This window comes from Nematolebias whitei, chromosome 2, assembly GCF_014905685.2.
Source record: "Nematolebias whitei isolate Nwh7 chromosome 2, NemWhi1, whole genome shotgun sequence".
In the NCBI taxonomy this organism is placed as follows: domain Eukaryota; kingdom Metazoa; phylum Chordata; class Actinopteri; order Cyprinodontiformes; family Rivulidae; genus Nematolebias; species Nematolebias whitei.
Window position 1 is genome coordinate 6,495,261 of NC_056499.1, and position 13,598 is coordinate 6,508,858.

General features: G+C 42.4%; 1 protein-coding gene across 1 annotated transcript in view; it reads left to right on the forward strand.

Annotated features, from left to right (window-relative positions):
- prtga (protogenin homolog a (Gallus gallus)) overlaps positions 1-13,059 on the forward strand; it is a 32,286-nt gene extending 19,227 nt beyond the window's left edge. The window contains exons 11-19 of the mRNA XM_037696053.1: positions 6,870-6,965; positions 7,057-7,243; positions 9,597-9,724; positions 9,808-9,978; positions 11,641-11,820; positions 11,897-12,020; positions 12,115-12,256; positions 12,353-12,466; positions 12,573-13,059. Of these exons, the coding sequence (XP_037551981.1) occupies positions 6,870-6,965; positions 7,057-7,243; positions 9,597-9,724; positions 9,808-9,978; positions 11,641-11,820; positions 11,897-12,020; positions 12,115-12,256; positions 12,353-12,466; positions 12,573-12,971 (1,541 nt within the window). The 3' untranslated portion in view covers positions 12,972-13,059. The remainder of the gene's footprint in view (positions 1-6,869; positions 6,966-7,056; positions 7,244-9,596; positions 9,725-9,807; positions 9,979-11,640; positions 11,821-11,896; positions 12,021-12,114; positions 12,257-12,352; positions 12,467-12,572) is intronic.
- The last annotated feature ends 539 nt before the right edge of the window (positions 13,060-13,598 follow it).

Below are 13,598 nucleotides of genomic sequence, written 5' to 3' on the forward strand. Positions count from 1 at the left end.
TCATTCAACTGAGCCACAGTGCCACCTCTACAGTACATGATAGAGGGATTAGGACGTAAGCGTAACTCCCCTACCACCCGCATGGTCACGTCTCTTAAGACTTCCCATCTGGGCTGTAAATGCAGCCAAGTTTCTCCTTTGTGGAGCTCCCTGGTCTCTTAATTCCCTCAGAGATTCTCTATTCCTAGTTTGAATATGCATCTTGAAAAAAGCTGTTTCATTTATCAGCATTACATCAATTTATGTTGTATTGATATTTCTTATGCCAGTACTTTGATACAAAACTTACGAAACTGGAACTTTTTAAACATATTGAAGTCGTAAAGACAAGCCAAAACTGAAAGACAACACCTAAACACACTAATCTGTTCTACAGGTGACTAAAATACAGTCCCGCTCGTCTTTGAACGGTCCATATGGTTGTTCAAACTCACAAGGCTTTTAGAAAAGTAACATTTAGGATACATTTATCAGCCACAGCCTATCTGCAGCATCTGTGGACAGCCAAACATGCGAGTGATTAATTGGCTTAAGTCTTGTCATGTGTCGAGCAGAGCTTCTCCGGGGCGTGGGCCAAAACAGCAGCTCATCCCACTTCCGTGACCTCTGAACCTCTGAGTAAGATTTTTGTGTGTGGCTGCTTAATTGGGTTTATGGGCTACACAGCCTTTTTTTTTTTTTTTTTGGCCTTTGGGTCAGATTCATTTTAGCTGTTTTGTTTGAAAGAAGAACAGGGGCTCAGGCCAGGGTGGTGGACATCTGACCATCTGGTCAGACCAGGTGGTCAGCAGCTTACTTGTAAATCAGGAAGTTTCTGTGACTGAATGAGATCAAAAAGAGAAAAAAGGAGGTGACGATGTTCTTTAAACTACTTGAGGCATTAGCTCTTAACTGTTGCAGGTATTTAGGTAGTTATACATTTACTTCAGTAAACGTTAGTGCTGCATTATATCTGCTTTGAGCGTTACTGATAAGCCTAACTAATAATAAATTTTATGGCTGACAAAAATTACATAACCACTAAACTCACTTGTTAATATCACAATCAGGAAGAACAATCAAAACATTGTTTATTTTTTAAGTTTTAAGTATTTTTGCTCGCACTTTATATTGGAATAAATGTCACGTGAAACCCTTGAAATGCAAAACTCAGCAAAATTGGCTAAATCGACAACAGAGCTGTGGCTGAATTAAAGGGAATTGTTGTTTTCTCCTCTTTGTTAAAAGAGGTTTGCAGGACTGTTTTACGGAGAAGGAAGTTGTTCTGTGGAGGTTGATTTATCACGTGTTTTATGACTGCTTTGAGCTGTGTTGCTGGAAGAGCACAGACATCAAAGACTCATTGTGTTTAACTCTGAGAGTCACAAAGATGGTTTATTAGCCAAGACTTAAAGGAAATGCATCCCCTGGCCAAGTGAGATGCTGGACAAACAATGGCCAGGTCTTAGGAACGTTGTGTTACAGCTCCGAGCTGCAGCACTCTGCATGTGAGGAGAGGTGTAAAACCCGTGCGTGGAAACATCCTGCAGCAGTGAAACCACTGATTCATCAGGAGGAAAGTTTAGAAAGAGGGATGGACGTTCAGATTTCCAAAGGTTTAGGAAACAATTGTTCAAAAATGACAGTAATTCATCTGAAAGAGTCATAAACTCCTTCATTGTAAATAAAATAAATAAATAAAGTGCAGGTAATTCACATTCTACAGATAAACTCTTCCCTGTATTTTCTACTGTTTTTGCTTAAATAAATAGGTTTTACAATAAATTTTTCATTTTATTACTTTTAAAGAGTTATGGTTTCTTTTTTATTGACAAGTTGTTTCAAAAACTCGTGAAAATGTCTTAACAGAGACGCTGGAGTTTGATTTATGATCCCACTCGTTGATACTCTCTGCTACAACCAGTTTTTTTTCTTCAGTTTTTGCTTCAAATAATGACGTTTGGTACAGTTTACTATAGATAAAAAGTGAGTGGACAGATCATTAGAAACAACCTGACATGACAATTCTTTGAATGCTTTTTGCAGTTCATATTTTCTGTATTTGTACCACCTTTTTTCTAATTTTATATTTTAATATTGTTCATTTCAATTTATTTATATAGCGCCAAGTCACAACTGAAGTCGTCTCAGGGCACTGAACAGAAGCATTCATTTAAAAAAATAATAATTTAACATTATTTATCTGAGGAGCAGACTGCTTTGAGTTCAACTCCATCACAGAGCTCTCATCTTGAGCAAGCATGAAGGCGACAGTGGAAAGGAAAAACTCCCTCATGGGGAAGAAACCTTTAGCAGAACCAGGTTCAGGACAAGAGGACCATCTGCTTCAACTGGTTGGGTTTGGTAGGAACAGATACACAATGGCAGGTGAAGAATCACATGTTAAGATAGAAATAGTATCTGGTGTAGAGGCAGGGCAGCTGGCCCGGGACCCAAAAGTCCCAGGTTCGATCCCCGGTCACTGCACACCTCGTGGTGTCTCTGGTCAGCACACCTCATCCCCAAAATACCCCCCAGGTGCTTTCAATAGCTGCCTACTGCACCACCTGGTGGTGGATGGGTTAAATGCAGAGACTAATTTTGCCATTGTATGGAAACATATTGTGATGACATTATTATTATTATATAAATGAAAACTATTCAGTTTTAACAAATCATTTAAGGAAATGAGGTAAGTTTATCCTTTAGTAGTCCAAGTCTATAGCAGCATAACAAGCCAACCCTAACTATAGGATTTATCAAAATGGAAAGTCTTAAAACTGGACAATGTGTCAGCCTCACGGACAGAAACTGGAAGTTGGTTCCACAAAAGAGGAGCCTGAGAACTTAATTCTAAAGTTTGCTGATTATTTTCCTTTTAAACTTTGTCTCTTTGATGGCTGCATCTCGCCTAAAGTCTTGAGAGTTGATCTTTCACACCGGAAGATCACTTCCTGTAAATGGGATTTTCTATAACCCACTTGATGTTGAACAACACCAACTACCCCTCCTTTTTACCAATAACATCGATTTGTGAAAAGTCAGCTGTGGCGATGCTGGAAGCTACTGAGTCAGCTCTGTATACAGCTGCAGAAAAACACGCTCGGAGCTGAAAACCTGGTAACTTGTCACATCTGACAGTCCAGATGATTGAAAGCGCAGCATGACGGATAGGAATGTGTTCGACACGCTCCTTCTGGATATTAACAGCACAGTGATTTGACCTTTTCTCTCTTGTGTAAACTAAGAGAGGAACATGTAGTCAGAGCTGAGACTTAAATGTTTCTCATACCTGTTGGCACCAAGCTGCGCCGTGTGCTCAACTTTAGATTTATGTCGCGGCCGAACGGCGACGTGCGCCCCGTCCTCTCCTGCTAGAGGTGTCGTGAAGCATGCTCGGTGTGAAAACTAAACTGAAATAGCCGTCATTTTTAAAGGTTATTTCATGCTCGAGCTGCATGATTGTCAGTGAGCGTCCGTGTGATGATTTGTGTGAGTAAGAGCCGTGGGGTGGAGGGTGGGAGGGATGATCGATGCCGGTGTGAGAGTTCATGCAGGAGTTGACATTTACAGCCCCTGTTCAGGCCTGGCTTGCTGCGGCCTGGGGGGCTTTTCGTAACGGAACAAAACTTCAGGGGCCAGCAGGAATTGAATTTCATTTGTAAAAAGAGAAAAAGAGAGGTGGGATGAGGGAGATTCAAAAGCTAAAGTTTATTCGTTAATTCAAACATAGTAATATCTGGTTGAATACTCTACCATATATGCTGTGGCTTCTAATGCAGAATTAAAAGTGTGAAATATAAACTAAAATAATAGCAAAAAGATAAGATTATGGGTAGATAAGATAAAACTTTTTATTGATACCGCAGGAAATTGTTGTTCCAGAGTTTCAATACAGAGGAACATGCACAAGGAATCACACAAGAAATAAAATAATAACAGAGAATATAAAAATACCAACAATTAAGTTCTAAAACAGGTCAGGTGCAGACAGAAACATTAAAAGTGTTTATTGTAGTGCAGGATTAATTTTACTGTCCTATGTGTGGCAAAGGGAAGGAGTTGAAATGATAGCCACAAGGAGGAAGGAGCAAATAAACTTATAATGACTATTAATGTTAAAGAAATGCATTGATTATTAGGCCTGTTGCAATAAACAATAAATCAATTAATAGCATGATAAATAAAAATTATCAACCTCATTTTCGTTTATCGGCTTTGTTTCTTCGTGTCTCTTTTTCTACTGAAGACACTGGATGACAAAAGGCTCAACTCTGGTGTTCTTCACTGACTCCTCCCTTTCTCGTCTCTCTTTAAAATCCATTTTAACCGTCCAAAATCGCGTTTTTTGGATCGTTAAATGCAGCTAAGCTGAGAAGCTAAGCTACGAGCTAAGCTAACAGGCCGACCTCGAGAAAAAACCTCCGTCTTGTCGAAGCTCCAAAATTCACGGTTGAACCTGTGCCTTCGTCTAAAAAGTTGCTTTTCTCTGCAAAAACAAGATGAGAACTTGTTTACTGATTTTTTTATTAAAAGCTTTGTGTGAAAAATGCTATGCTAAAGAGCTCAAACCACACCGAGCGTCCGCCATTTTGAGAACCGAAAAATAGGAAGGAGAAACAGCCCACGTCACGTCAAGGGGCCTCCCTCCCATTTTTCTTAAAGAGACGCGCTGCTCGCTCCCTCACTATCCATCCTTTGGTTCAAATCATTTAATATTGCCATCCAGTGGTCGAAAAAATGTACTACACACAAAAATTAACCTTTTTTTTTTTTTAAATTAACAATTATTAATTATTGTCAAATTTCAAACAATATCATCGTTTATCGCAATAATTTATGAGACAATTAATCGCCCAGTAAAATTTGTTATCGTGACAGGTCTGTTGATTATATGTGAGCTATTTTTTTTTTATTGTAATATGAGTATTTAGCTAGCTTTTATCTGTGCCAGAGTGAGTTCAATCAAAAGCTTTGTTATTTTATCATTATTCAGAAATAAGAAAACTCCTTAAAATTAATAAAGAAATGTCTTCTGTAATAATAATACAAAGACATTTAGTTACCTTTGTTTATTCAAAATAGTTTTTTAATGAAACTGAAACCTTTTCTGTTGCGTTTCAGCTGTTCGTGTACACGGCAGCCTCTGACCGTTGGTTACGTACTGTGAACCCAGATTCTACTTCATATAGGCTTCATCCTTTAAGCTTTTTGAATCCAGCTCTCAGAGTGGAAATGTGGACATTTGTGACGTAGCAGCGGATGGATCTAGCAGGGTTTTTTCAGTGTTGTCGATCAGCAGTCAGCATCACCGTCTTCACAATCGACACCTCGAACATTTCCAGGAGATCGTTCTCGTGTAAACTCAGTGCTCTTGTTGAGCGTCCTCTGGGTCTGATAAACTGAGTTACCGAGACACTGCAACACCCACATATTAAGCAGCATTTTATTCTAACTCCTGATGTTGTCATGTTTTTCCACTCACTTCCTGTGCCGGACCATCCTCCCCCACTCTTCGGAGCGAGATGTGTAACCCCTCCTTTTTCAGGACTTAGCTTGCCCAGATTCCATGTCAAAGGTCGTGGCCCAGATGTCACAGCTTCCCCCCTCTCAGAGCTCCTTTTGCGCATAATTACGGCAGGTCCATTGTATTTTGGGGCTGGGAAGAGGTGCTCTAAATGCCCACTCCCCTTTAGAAGTGGACACCAGACCTTAACAAATAATAACATTTAAAATAATAAAATAAAACTCTGGATAACAAGAAATACTTTGTACACAAAGTTCAGTCCATCTGTTTGTTTTAGGAACCAATAGCGATTTTTGTGTTTCCAGATGATGCTACTAGTTGTTTTGGGTTTTGAAACTCCAAGGACCAGTAGCTCAAAGGTCAATTCACTGATAAACTTTTTAAAAAAGTATTGTTTTTAATCAATTTCACATCTAACTACTACTGAGGTGTAGGATTCAAAGACAGAAAAAAAAAATCCTCATCTCATATTTCACACCCACCATCCTGGATTCTTTCAGTTTTATCTCAACCTGACCTGCTGGCCCTGGTGTGGAAACTCCTCGGGGCTCAAGCAGTTTAGCCCCGCCCCTCCTAAACTTCTCCTCCTCCACAGAAACTAATTCACCTCCTGTGGCTTTCCTTTCTTCTCACACCCTTACATCAACCAAGGAGCGTTTTTTGTCTTCTTCAGGGTGTTACCTTTCATTCAACCTTTATTTATACAGGTCAGTCTCGATGATTACCTGTAAGAAAAAAGTTGAATGTGCATATTTTTTGTCTCACAAACAATAATGAAAAGTGGCATCACTTTTATATTTTAAAAATTCTTGAACTGATGTCAGAAAATACACCAAATTTTGGCTAGTTTTTACCTTTTAGGCAACAATTGCACGTTGGTTATGATTCTTTCATGCAGAAACGGGTCAGTTGGTCAGATGACTATTGTTGAAGGGTGGATCTTCAGGGTCAGAGGCCTGCAGCCGTCTGCAGGGTCCCTCCCAGGGGATTTGGCCTCTCAGTTTGACCTTTGAATTCAGAACCTGAGCAGAAATGACCACTGACCAGCAGGCCTGACCAGGGCCAGAGAAATGGTCTTTGTTGTTTGCAGTGTGACAGAGTGATGGATAGTGAAGTTCCTCTGTTCCGCTGCCATGAGCGCTGCTGAAACTGACCAAAGGACTCGTGTCACCAGGCATCTGTCACTGCTTCACCTCTTGTTCCCACCTCGCCATCGGACCGGCCTAACCCCAAACCCCCACGGTCCAGCTCCTTTTCAAATAAAACCCCACCGAACTCTGGCCTTAGAAATCTGTGTCTTGACTCAATTTATGGTGAGCATAAATCCAGTCTGAATGTTTTTGTGTTCTTCTTCTCATTTTAGACCCAAGAAAAAAGTACCACGTCAAGCTTCTGGCTTATAATGTTGTTGGAGACGGGTACCAAGCAGACCAGACGATCAGCACCCCTGGATGTGTCTGTAAGTGCAGAGTTAAACTAGAAGTTTAGGCGCATTTCTTTATATCGTTTAGGGTAAAGTGAAGCATAAATCTAAACATGCTTTACCTCAGCTGTCCGAGATCGCCTGGTGCCCCCTCCACCTCCACCAAACAATGTGCAGGCCCGGGCCAACAGTTCCAGCACCGTGTTCCTACAGTGGGGCCGACCTGCCTTCACCTCGAGCAACGCGGTCAACTTCACTGTCCGCTGCAACCCCGTAGGCCTGCAGAATGCCTCGCTGGTGCTCTACCTTCAGACGTAAGGACTTCTTCACAGCACAAGCTGATTCTCAGCGCGTTTTCGTTTGTTTTTGTTTCCTCAAAAACTCTCATGTTTTGGGCCTTTTGAACTTGCCATGGTTCCTATTTTTGCTAGTAATGGTTTCAGAGTCATGCAGCACGGTGGCACAACTGGTAGAGCTGCTGCCTCTCAGCGAGCAGGTCCTTGGTTCAAACCCCAGTCCAGGGGCCTTTCTGGGTGGAGTTTGCATGTTCTCTCCGTGCATGCGTGGGTTTTCTCCGGGTACTCCGGTTTCCTCCCACAGACCAAAAACATGCATGTTAGGCTGATTGGTAACTCTAAATTGTCCCTAGGTGTGAGTGAGAGAGTGAATGGTTGTTTGTCTCGTTTGTCTCTATGTGGCCCTGTGATGGACTTGCGACCTGTCCAGGGTGTGCCCCGCCCCTCGCACAGTGATTGCTGGACATGGGCACCAGCGACCCCCGTGACCCAAAATACCATACCATACCAATTTATTTATATAGCACTTAAAACAGCAACAAGGCCAACCAAAGTGCTGTACAAAAGAACCAAACATGCACAGCAGACAGGAAAACATAAAATAGAAATACAGGTACAAATAGCAGCAGAAGCTAACTAAAATGGCCAACAGAGTAGAGAACAGACCGGACCAAAACAAATCACACCGTGATTGGAACACGGATGGAACAAACGGGTAAAGAAAATGGATGGATGGATGGTTTCAGAGTCAGAGTTTCTTTATTGTCGTTCACTCACCCAGCACACACACCTTTTGCCCCACTCCCCTCAGGAAGGAGGTTGAGGAGCACTAAGTGTTGAACCACTAGACTGAGGAACAGCTTCTACCCTGAAGCTGTTAGACTCATGAATCTCTAACCAGAATAATCACTGTGAAAAATCACATCATGTTGCTGCTGATCTGTTTCATGTTGCTGCTGATTTGTTTCATGTTGCTGCTGATCTGTTCCATGTTGATGTGTTCATGCGTGCTCATCTGCTCACACAGACTCATGCTCATGTTTGTGCTGATGTTCGACGTAATGTTTTTATGTTATTAGTGCTTAGTGTATTTTTATTTGATGTTTTTCTTAGTTCATATCTTAGATGTTATTACTGTTTTTCTTTTACATTTTATTGTTGGATGTAACTGGGACCCTGTGTACATAATTTCGCTCCACCACATGTACCACATGTGGTGCAAATGACAATAAAGAATCTCTGACTCTCTTACTCTGACCACATGTGGTACATGTGGTGGAATGAAATTATGTACACAGGGTCCCAGTTACATCCAACAATAAAATGTAAAAGAAAAACAGCAACAAGATATGAACTAAGAAAAACAACTAAATACACACTGAGCACTAATAGTACAAAAACAATACGCCGAACAGCAGCACGAACATGAGTCTGTGAGCAGATGAGCACGAATGAACACAGCAACGTGAAACAAATCAGCAGCGACATGAAACAGATCAGCAGCAGCATGATGTGATTTTTCACAGTGATTATTCTGGTTAGAGATTCATGAATCTAACAGCCTCAGGGTAGAAGCTGTTCCTCAGTCTAGAGGTTCTACACTTAATGCTCCTCAACCTCCTTCCTGAGGGGAGCGGGGCAAAAGGTGTGTGTGCTGGGTGAGTGGGGTCCTTCATGATGCAGGTGGCCCTCTTCCTGCATCTTGAGGTGTAGATGTCTGTGATGGTGGGGAGGTTGACTCCCAACAGACTTCTGTGCAGTCTTCACCACGTTGATGATGTATGATGAAATATGTAGTAAACACAACTCTGGTCACATGTGGGACCATTGTTGATTGGCTGGCGCCTCGATCCATCCAGCCATCCATCCGTTAACTTTACCAGTTTCTTCCTTTTTGGGTCACGAGAGTCACTGGTGCTCATGTCCAGCCATCACTGTGCGAGAGGCGGGGACCCCCTGGACAGGTCTCCAGTCCATCACAGGGCCATTTCTGATTACTATTGTTTATTGCTCTATCATTTATTGAGGGGTTTAAAGAAGGACATGCTTTTATTTACTGTAAAACACATGCAGATTGTGTCATTATGTCAAATTCCAGTGTGAAGTCAGCTGAATATAAACATTGAACACAGCATGAAAGCTTTCCCCTTCAGTTTCTCTGGGCTGCTTCTCAGCAGAGCTCCACATTGCCTCCTTCTGGACATTTTTTTAAATGCTGCCACTTCAAATGAATGAGAAGCATCTCTATCTTTTCAAAACATTGACGTCAGTCAGTTTTCCTTGATGTTTTGGTTTGAAGTCTGCTGTGTTTAGCTCCTTATCTGCTTGAAGTTATTGGTTTTTCTAAGTCTGTCACATCTTTACCCTGCAGGAGTAAGCAGAGCCTCTTTGTGCAAGATCTGGAGCCCAACACTAAGTATGAGTTTGCTGTACGCCTCCACACTGACCAGCTCTCCAGCCCGTGGAGCCCCGTGGTCTATCAGACTACTTTCCCTGAAGGTAGGCATAAAATCTTTTGGCATCTTCCTTTTGTGTTTGTTGTCTTGTTTGTTAACTTGACCGTTTTATCCATCGTGTACCAGCTCCAACGAGACCTCCGTCCAACATCAAAGTGACCCTGATCGAGGCGGACACAGCGCTTGTTTCATGGAAACTCCCAGATGAACCGAACGTAGCTGTGACACGCTACACAATACTGTACGCATCTAGAAACGCCTGGATCGCTGGGGAATGGAAAGTGCTGCAAAGAGAAGGTAGGAAGGAGAATGGAAGGATGTGCACAGGCTGTATTGGTGTGCACTGAAGGGGGGACGCTCAGCATCTTCATCACTTATCCTTCCTGTCTAATTTCATCCTCTTGTGATCTCAGAATTTATCTTTGCCTTTGACCAGCTGAAAGGTCTAATGTGATTACAAGCAATGTTGTCTTTGTTATTTTTCCATGCGTTCAGCAGCCATTTTTCCAGCTTTGATGGAACAGCTTGGCTTTGGTTATGATCCTGTATGGAGTCGTGTAATATTGTGCACACATAGAGATTTGAAGCAAAGTATCACAGTTGAGTAATCTAAAGATTTTGTGGGGGTTTTAGTGTGTGGTGCTGCAGAGGTGTCTTTATGTCAGATGACCCCAGAAAACTCACATGAAAGACACACAACCCCCCTCTGCCACTGGTAACGAGGTCAAAAGTAACACCGTTCACAAAGCCCCTCCAGCCCCCTCTTTCCTCTGACCGAACCTCCTGAAGTCCCTGCAGGGACACGGATGGTGAAGAAACTGGGTGGGATCTGTGAATAGCTCTGATCCCCTGACCCCCAGCTTTTCTCTTCAGATACTCCTCCAGTTTTTTGGGGGGGTCTTTTCCTCTGTAGCTTCGAGTAGGTCAGCTCAATGTGTGTGTCTTGAAACAGTCTTCCTAACGTGCGTTCACGTTTTCTGTCCTCCGCTGCTCACCGTAAAGTTATCAAGTGTTACAAAAGTATAAATTAAACAAAGAAAGCGTCCTTCCCTGTTCGCTGTTTAAACAGTCGCACATGGGGAAGGTCTAATTAGTATTGACCACAGCCGAGTTTATTTTTTACTTTGCAGAGAAGTAAAGAGTTCAGATTTCAGTTAGCCTGTTAACTTGAGAGGCATGTAGCTAATGACAAGCAGCTTGGAGGATTGAAGAGAATTTATTATTGTTGATTTATTTTACAGATCAGTTCAAATAAACTTGCCATGCTCTGTTCAGCAAAATATGCTACACAGGATTGCTCCCTGCTTCACAAGCGTGCAGACTTGAAAGTAGTCTTCGTGCGCCCTCTACTGGATACTTTGTACAATTACCTGTATGCCTTTTGCAAGTAAGGGCACGCCGGCTGGACACTGGGAATGGCTTGTTCCCAGTGTTCATATCAGCGCTTAATGGGACATTTATCACAGATACTGATATGTCCCCAAACACCTATGTGCCTCGCTCAAGGTGAAAACAATGGGGGGGCCGGTCCTTTTCTGTTGCAGGCCCAACAGCCTGGTTCTGTTCAAAGCCAAATTGAAGACCTATTTATTTAAAAGGGCTTTTGATGTTTAACTTTTAGTATTTTAGCATTTTTTATCTCTTTTGCCTTCTTTTATTGTGGCTGTGTTTTTAATTTGCACTGATTTATATTGTGCCGTTTTTATTTGTTTTATCTTGTTAAGCACTTTGGTCAATCAAGGCGTTGTTGGAAGTTGCTATATAAATAAAGTTTACTAATATTATTATTATTATTATTATTTTGGCCCTACCGATATATCGATCGGGCTCTAGATTCTAATGAACTGTTCAAGCCTTGTGTATGTTTCTATTATTTTGATAAAACCCAGGTGAGTAAGATAAAAAAGAGCACTTGTTTGTTTCAACAATTTATTCACGAAGGGTTAAATCTCCCCACAGGGAGCATCACCATGGCACTGCTGGAGAATCTGAGCCCCGGCCAGGTTTACTTGGTGAAAGTTTCTGCTTCCAACAACATGGGCGATGGACCGTTTTCTAATGCCGTGGAGCTGACCGTACGATCGGACCTCTCTTCTAGTAACGATGTTGGGCTCTCTCGCAGTTCCACGCACTCTACAGGTTGTTCAATCACAATAGTTTGTATTTTGTTGTGAAACCGGGCTCTCTGACAGTGTTTCTGTGGGATCCATCACAGGCTTTTCTGACGGTTTCTACCACCTGGACCAGACATCAATGACAGGCATCACTGTGGGAGTCTGCATCGCCCTCATCTGCATCATTATCTGTGCTTTCATCATCGTCTGCAGAGGCAAAAACAGGTGCTTAACGTCCCTGAACACTGACAACAATAATTACTTTCCTCCATGATCCTAGTTATCTTGAGTGACTCATGTCATGTTTGTTTCCCTGCAGGAAACTTTCAGCTGCGAAGATCTATAGAGAAGAGTTGAGAACAGCTGCTGCAGCTTCAGCTCATCGAGGAGCTGAGGAACCGGACCAGAACTCTGAGCTGACCATGCCCATGATGAGTCAGAGACATTTCATTGATGCCAAGGTACAGCAAACTAATCAAGAACAAAAAAAAAATTAAATTAGTCTGCAATCGGACGTTGTTGAACATTTTTCTCAATAAGAAATCATTTTGTCACAGGGTGGAACAAATCTCATCATCAATTCTCTGGGCCCCATTCAGTCTACGCTGGAGAAGAAAAATAAATGGTCTTTCTTCAGATGTGATGTGAAAAACGACATTAAAATTTTGCAGGTAAGATTAGAAGCTTTATGATTTATTAAGAGGCGGGAAAACGGATTTACTCTAGATTAAAAACGTTAAGAAGCGTGAACACTGACTAACTCTCTCCGGGCTGTAGAATAAGGAGCACGACGCCATTTCCTACCAACCAGGAACCACGGTGTTAACATACGAACAAGAGCTGTCGGTTTCTCCAAACCAGCCCATCCCCCTGCAGGACCTGCTCCGAAGTACCGACGATGTGGAGGGATCGTCTAGCAGCGAGGGCAGCCATGAAACCGGCGACTCGGGTCGATACTCTCATGACGAGACGGAGCTGGCCAATTTGTCCTCTGGTCCCAACAGCCGCCCGCTGACTCCGACATCGGAGGACAGAGGAGACGGCGGGCGTTCTGCTGCGGAGCCGAGCGAGCTGTCGGAGGAGAATCACGCTGACCTGAAGGGAAAAAAGTCTGTCGATTCTGGTTGCAGTCATCAGGAAGCCCATAGCAGTTCTCAATCTGCACATTGTATGTAGGTGTGTCTGAGTGTGAGTGTGAGAGAGAGGGAGTGATGGCAGTGAGACTTGCGTAAAGAATGAACTAAAGGAACAAAACCGTAGGAAAAATGGCAGAAATTATTGAACTTTGGGACGTCATAAACGCGTAAAAAAAGATTATTTAGAAGTATGGCACCGCTCTTGCATCATTTGGTAAAACAAACTCAGCCAGCAGTGAGTTAGGTTTAGGTTTATTTGTCATATGCAGGTCAACACAAGGTCAACAATGAAATGAAATGCTCAGGACAAGGAGAACCGTCTCGACTTGCCAAAAAAGAAACAAGAAAAACCAAAACATGCAACAAAAATACAAAAACAAGGCACCGAAAGTGAAAAACAAATGCATCTACAGCAGCATGGTCCTATTAGCAGAGTGGTTCTGTTAGCAGCATGGTCCTATTAGCAGAGTGGTTCTGTTATCAGCATGGTACTGTTATCAGCATGGTACTGTTAGCAGTGGGGTGCTGTTAGCAGCATGGTACTGTTAGCGGCGTGGTCTTGTTAGCAGTGTGATTCTGTTAGCAGTGTGGTTCTGTTAGCAGTATGGTACTGTTAGCAGTTTTTTCTGTTAGCAGCATGTTACTGTTAGCAGTGTGGTTCTGTTAG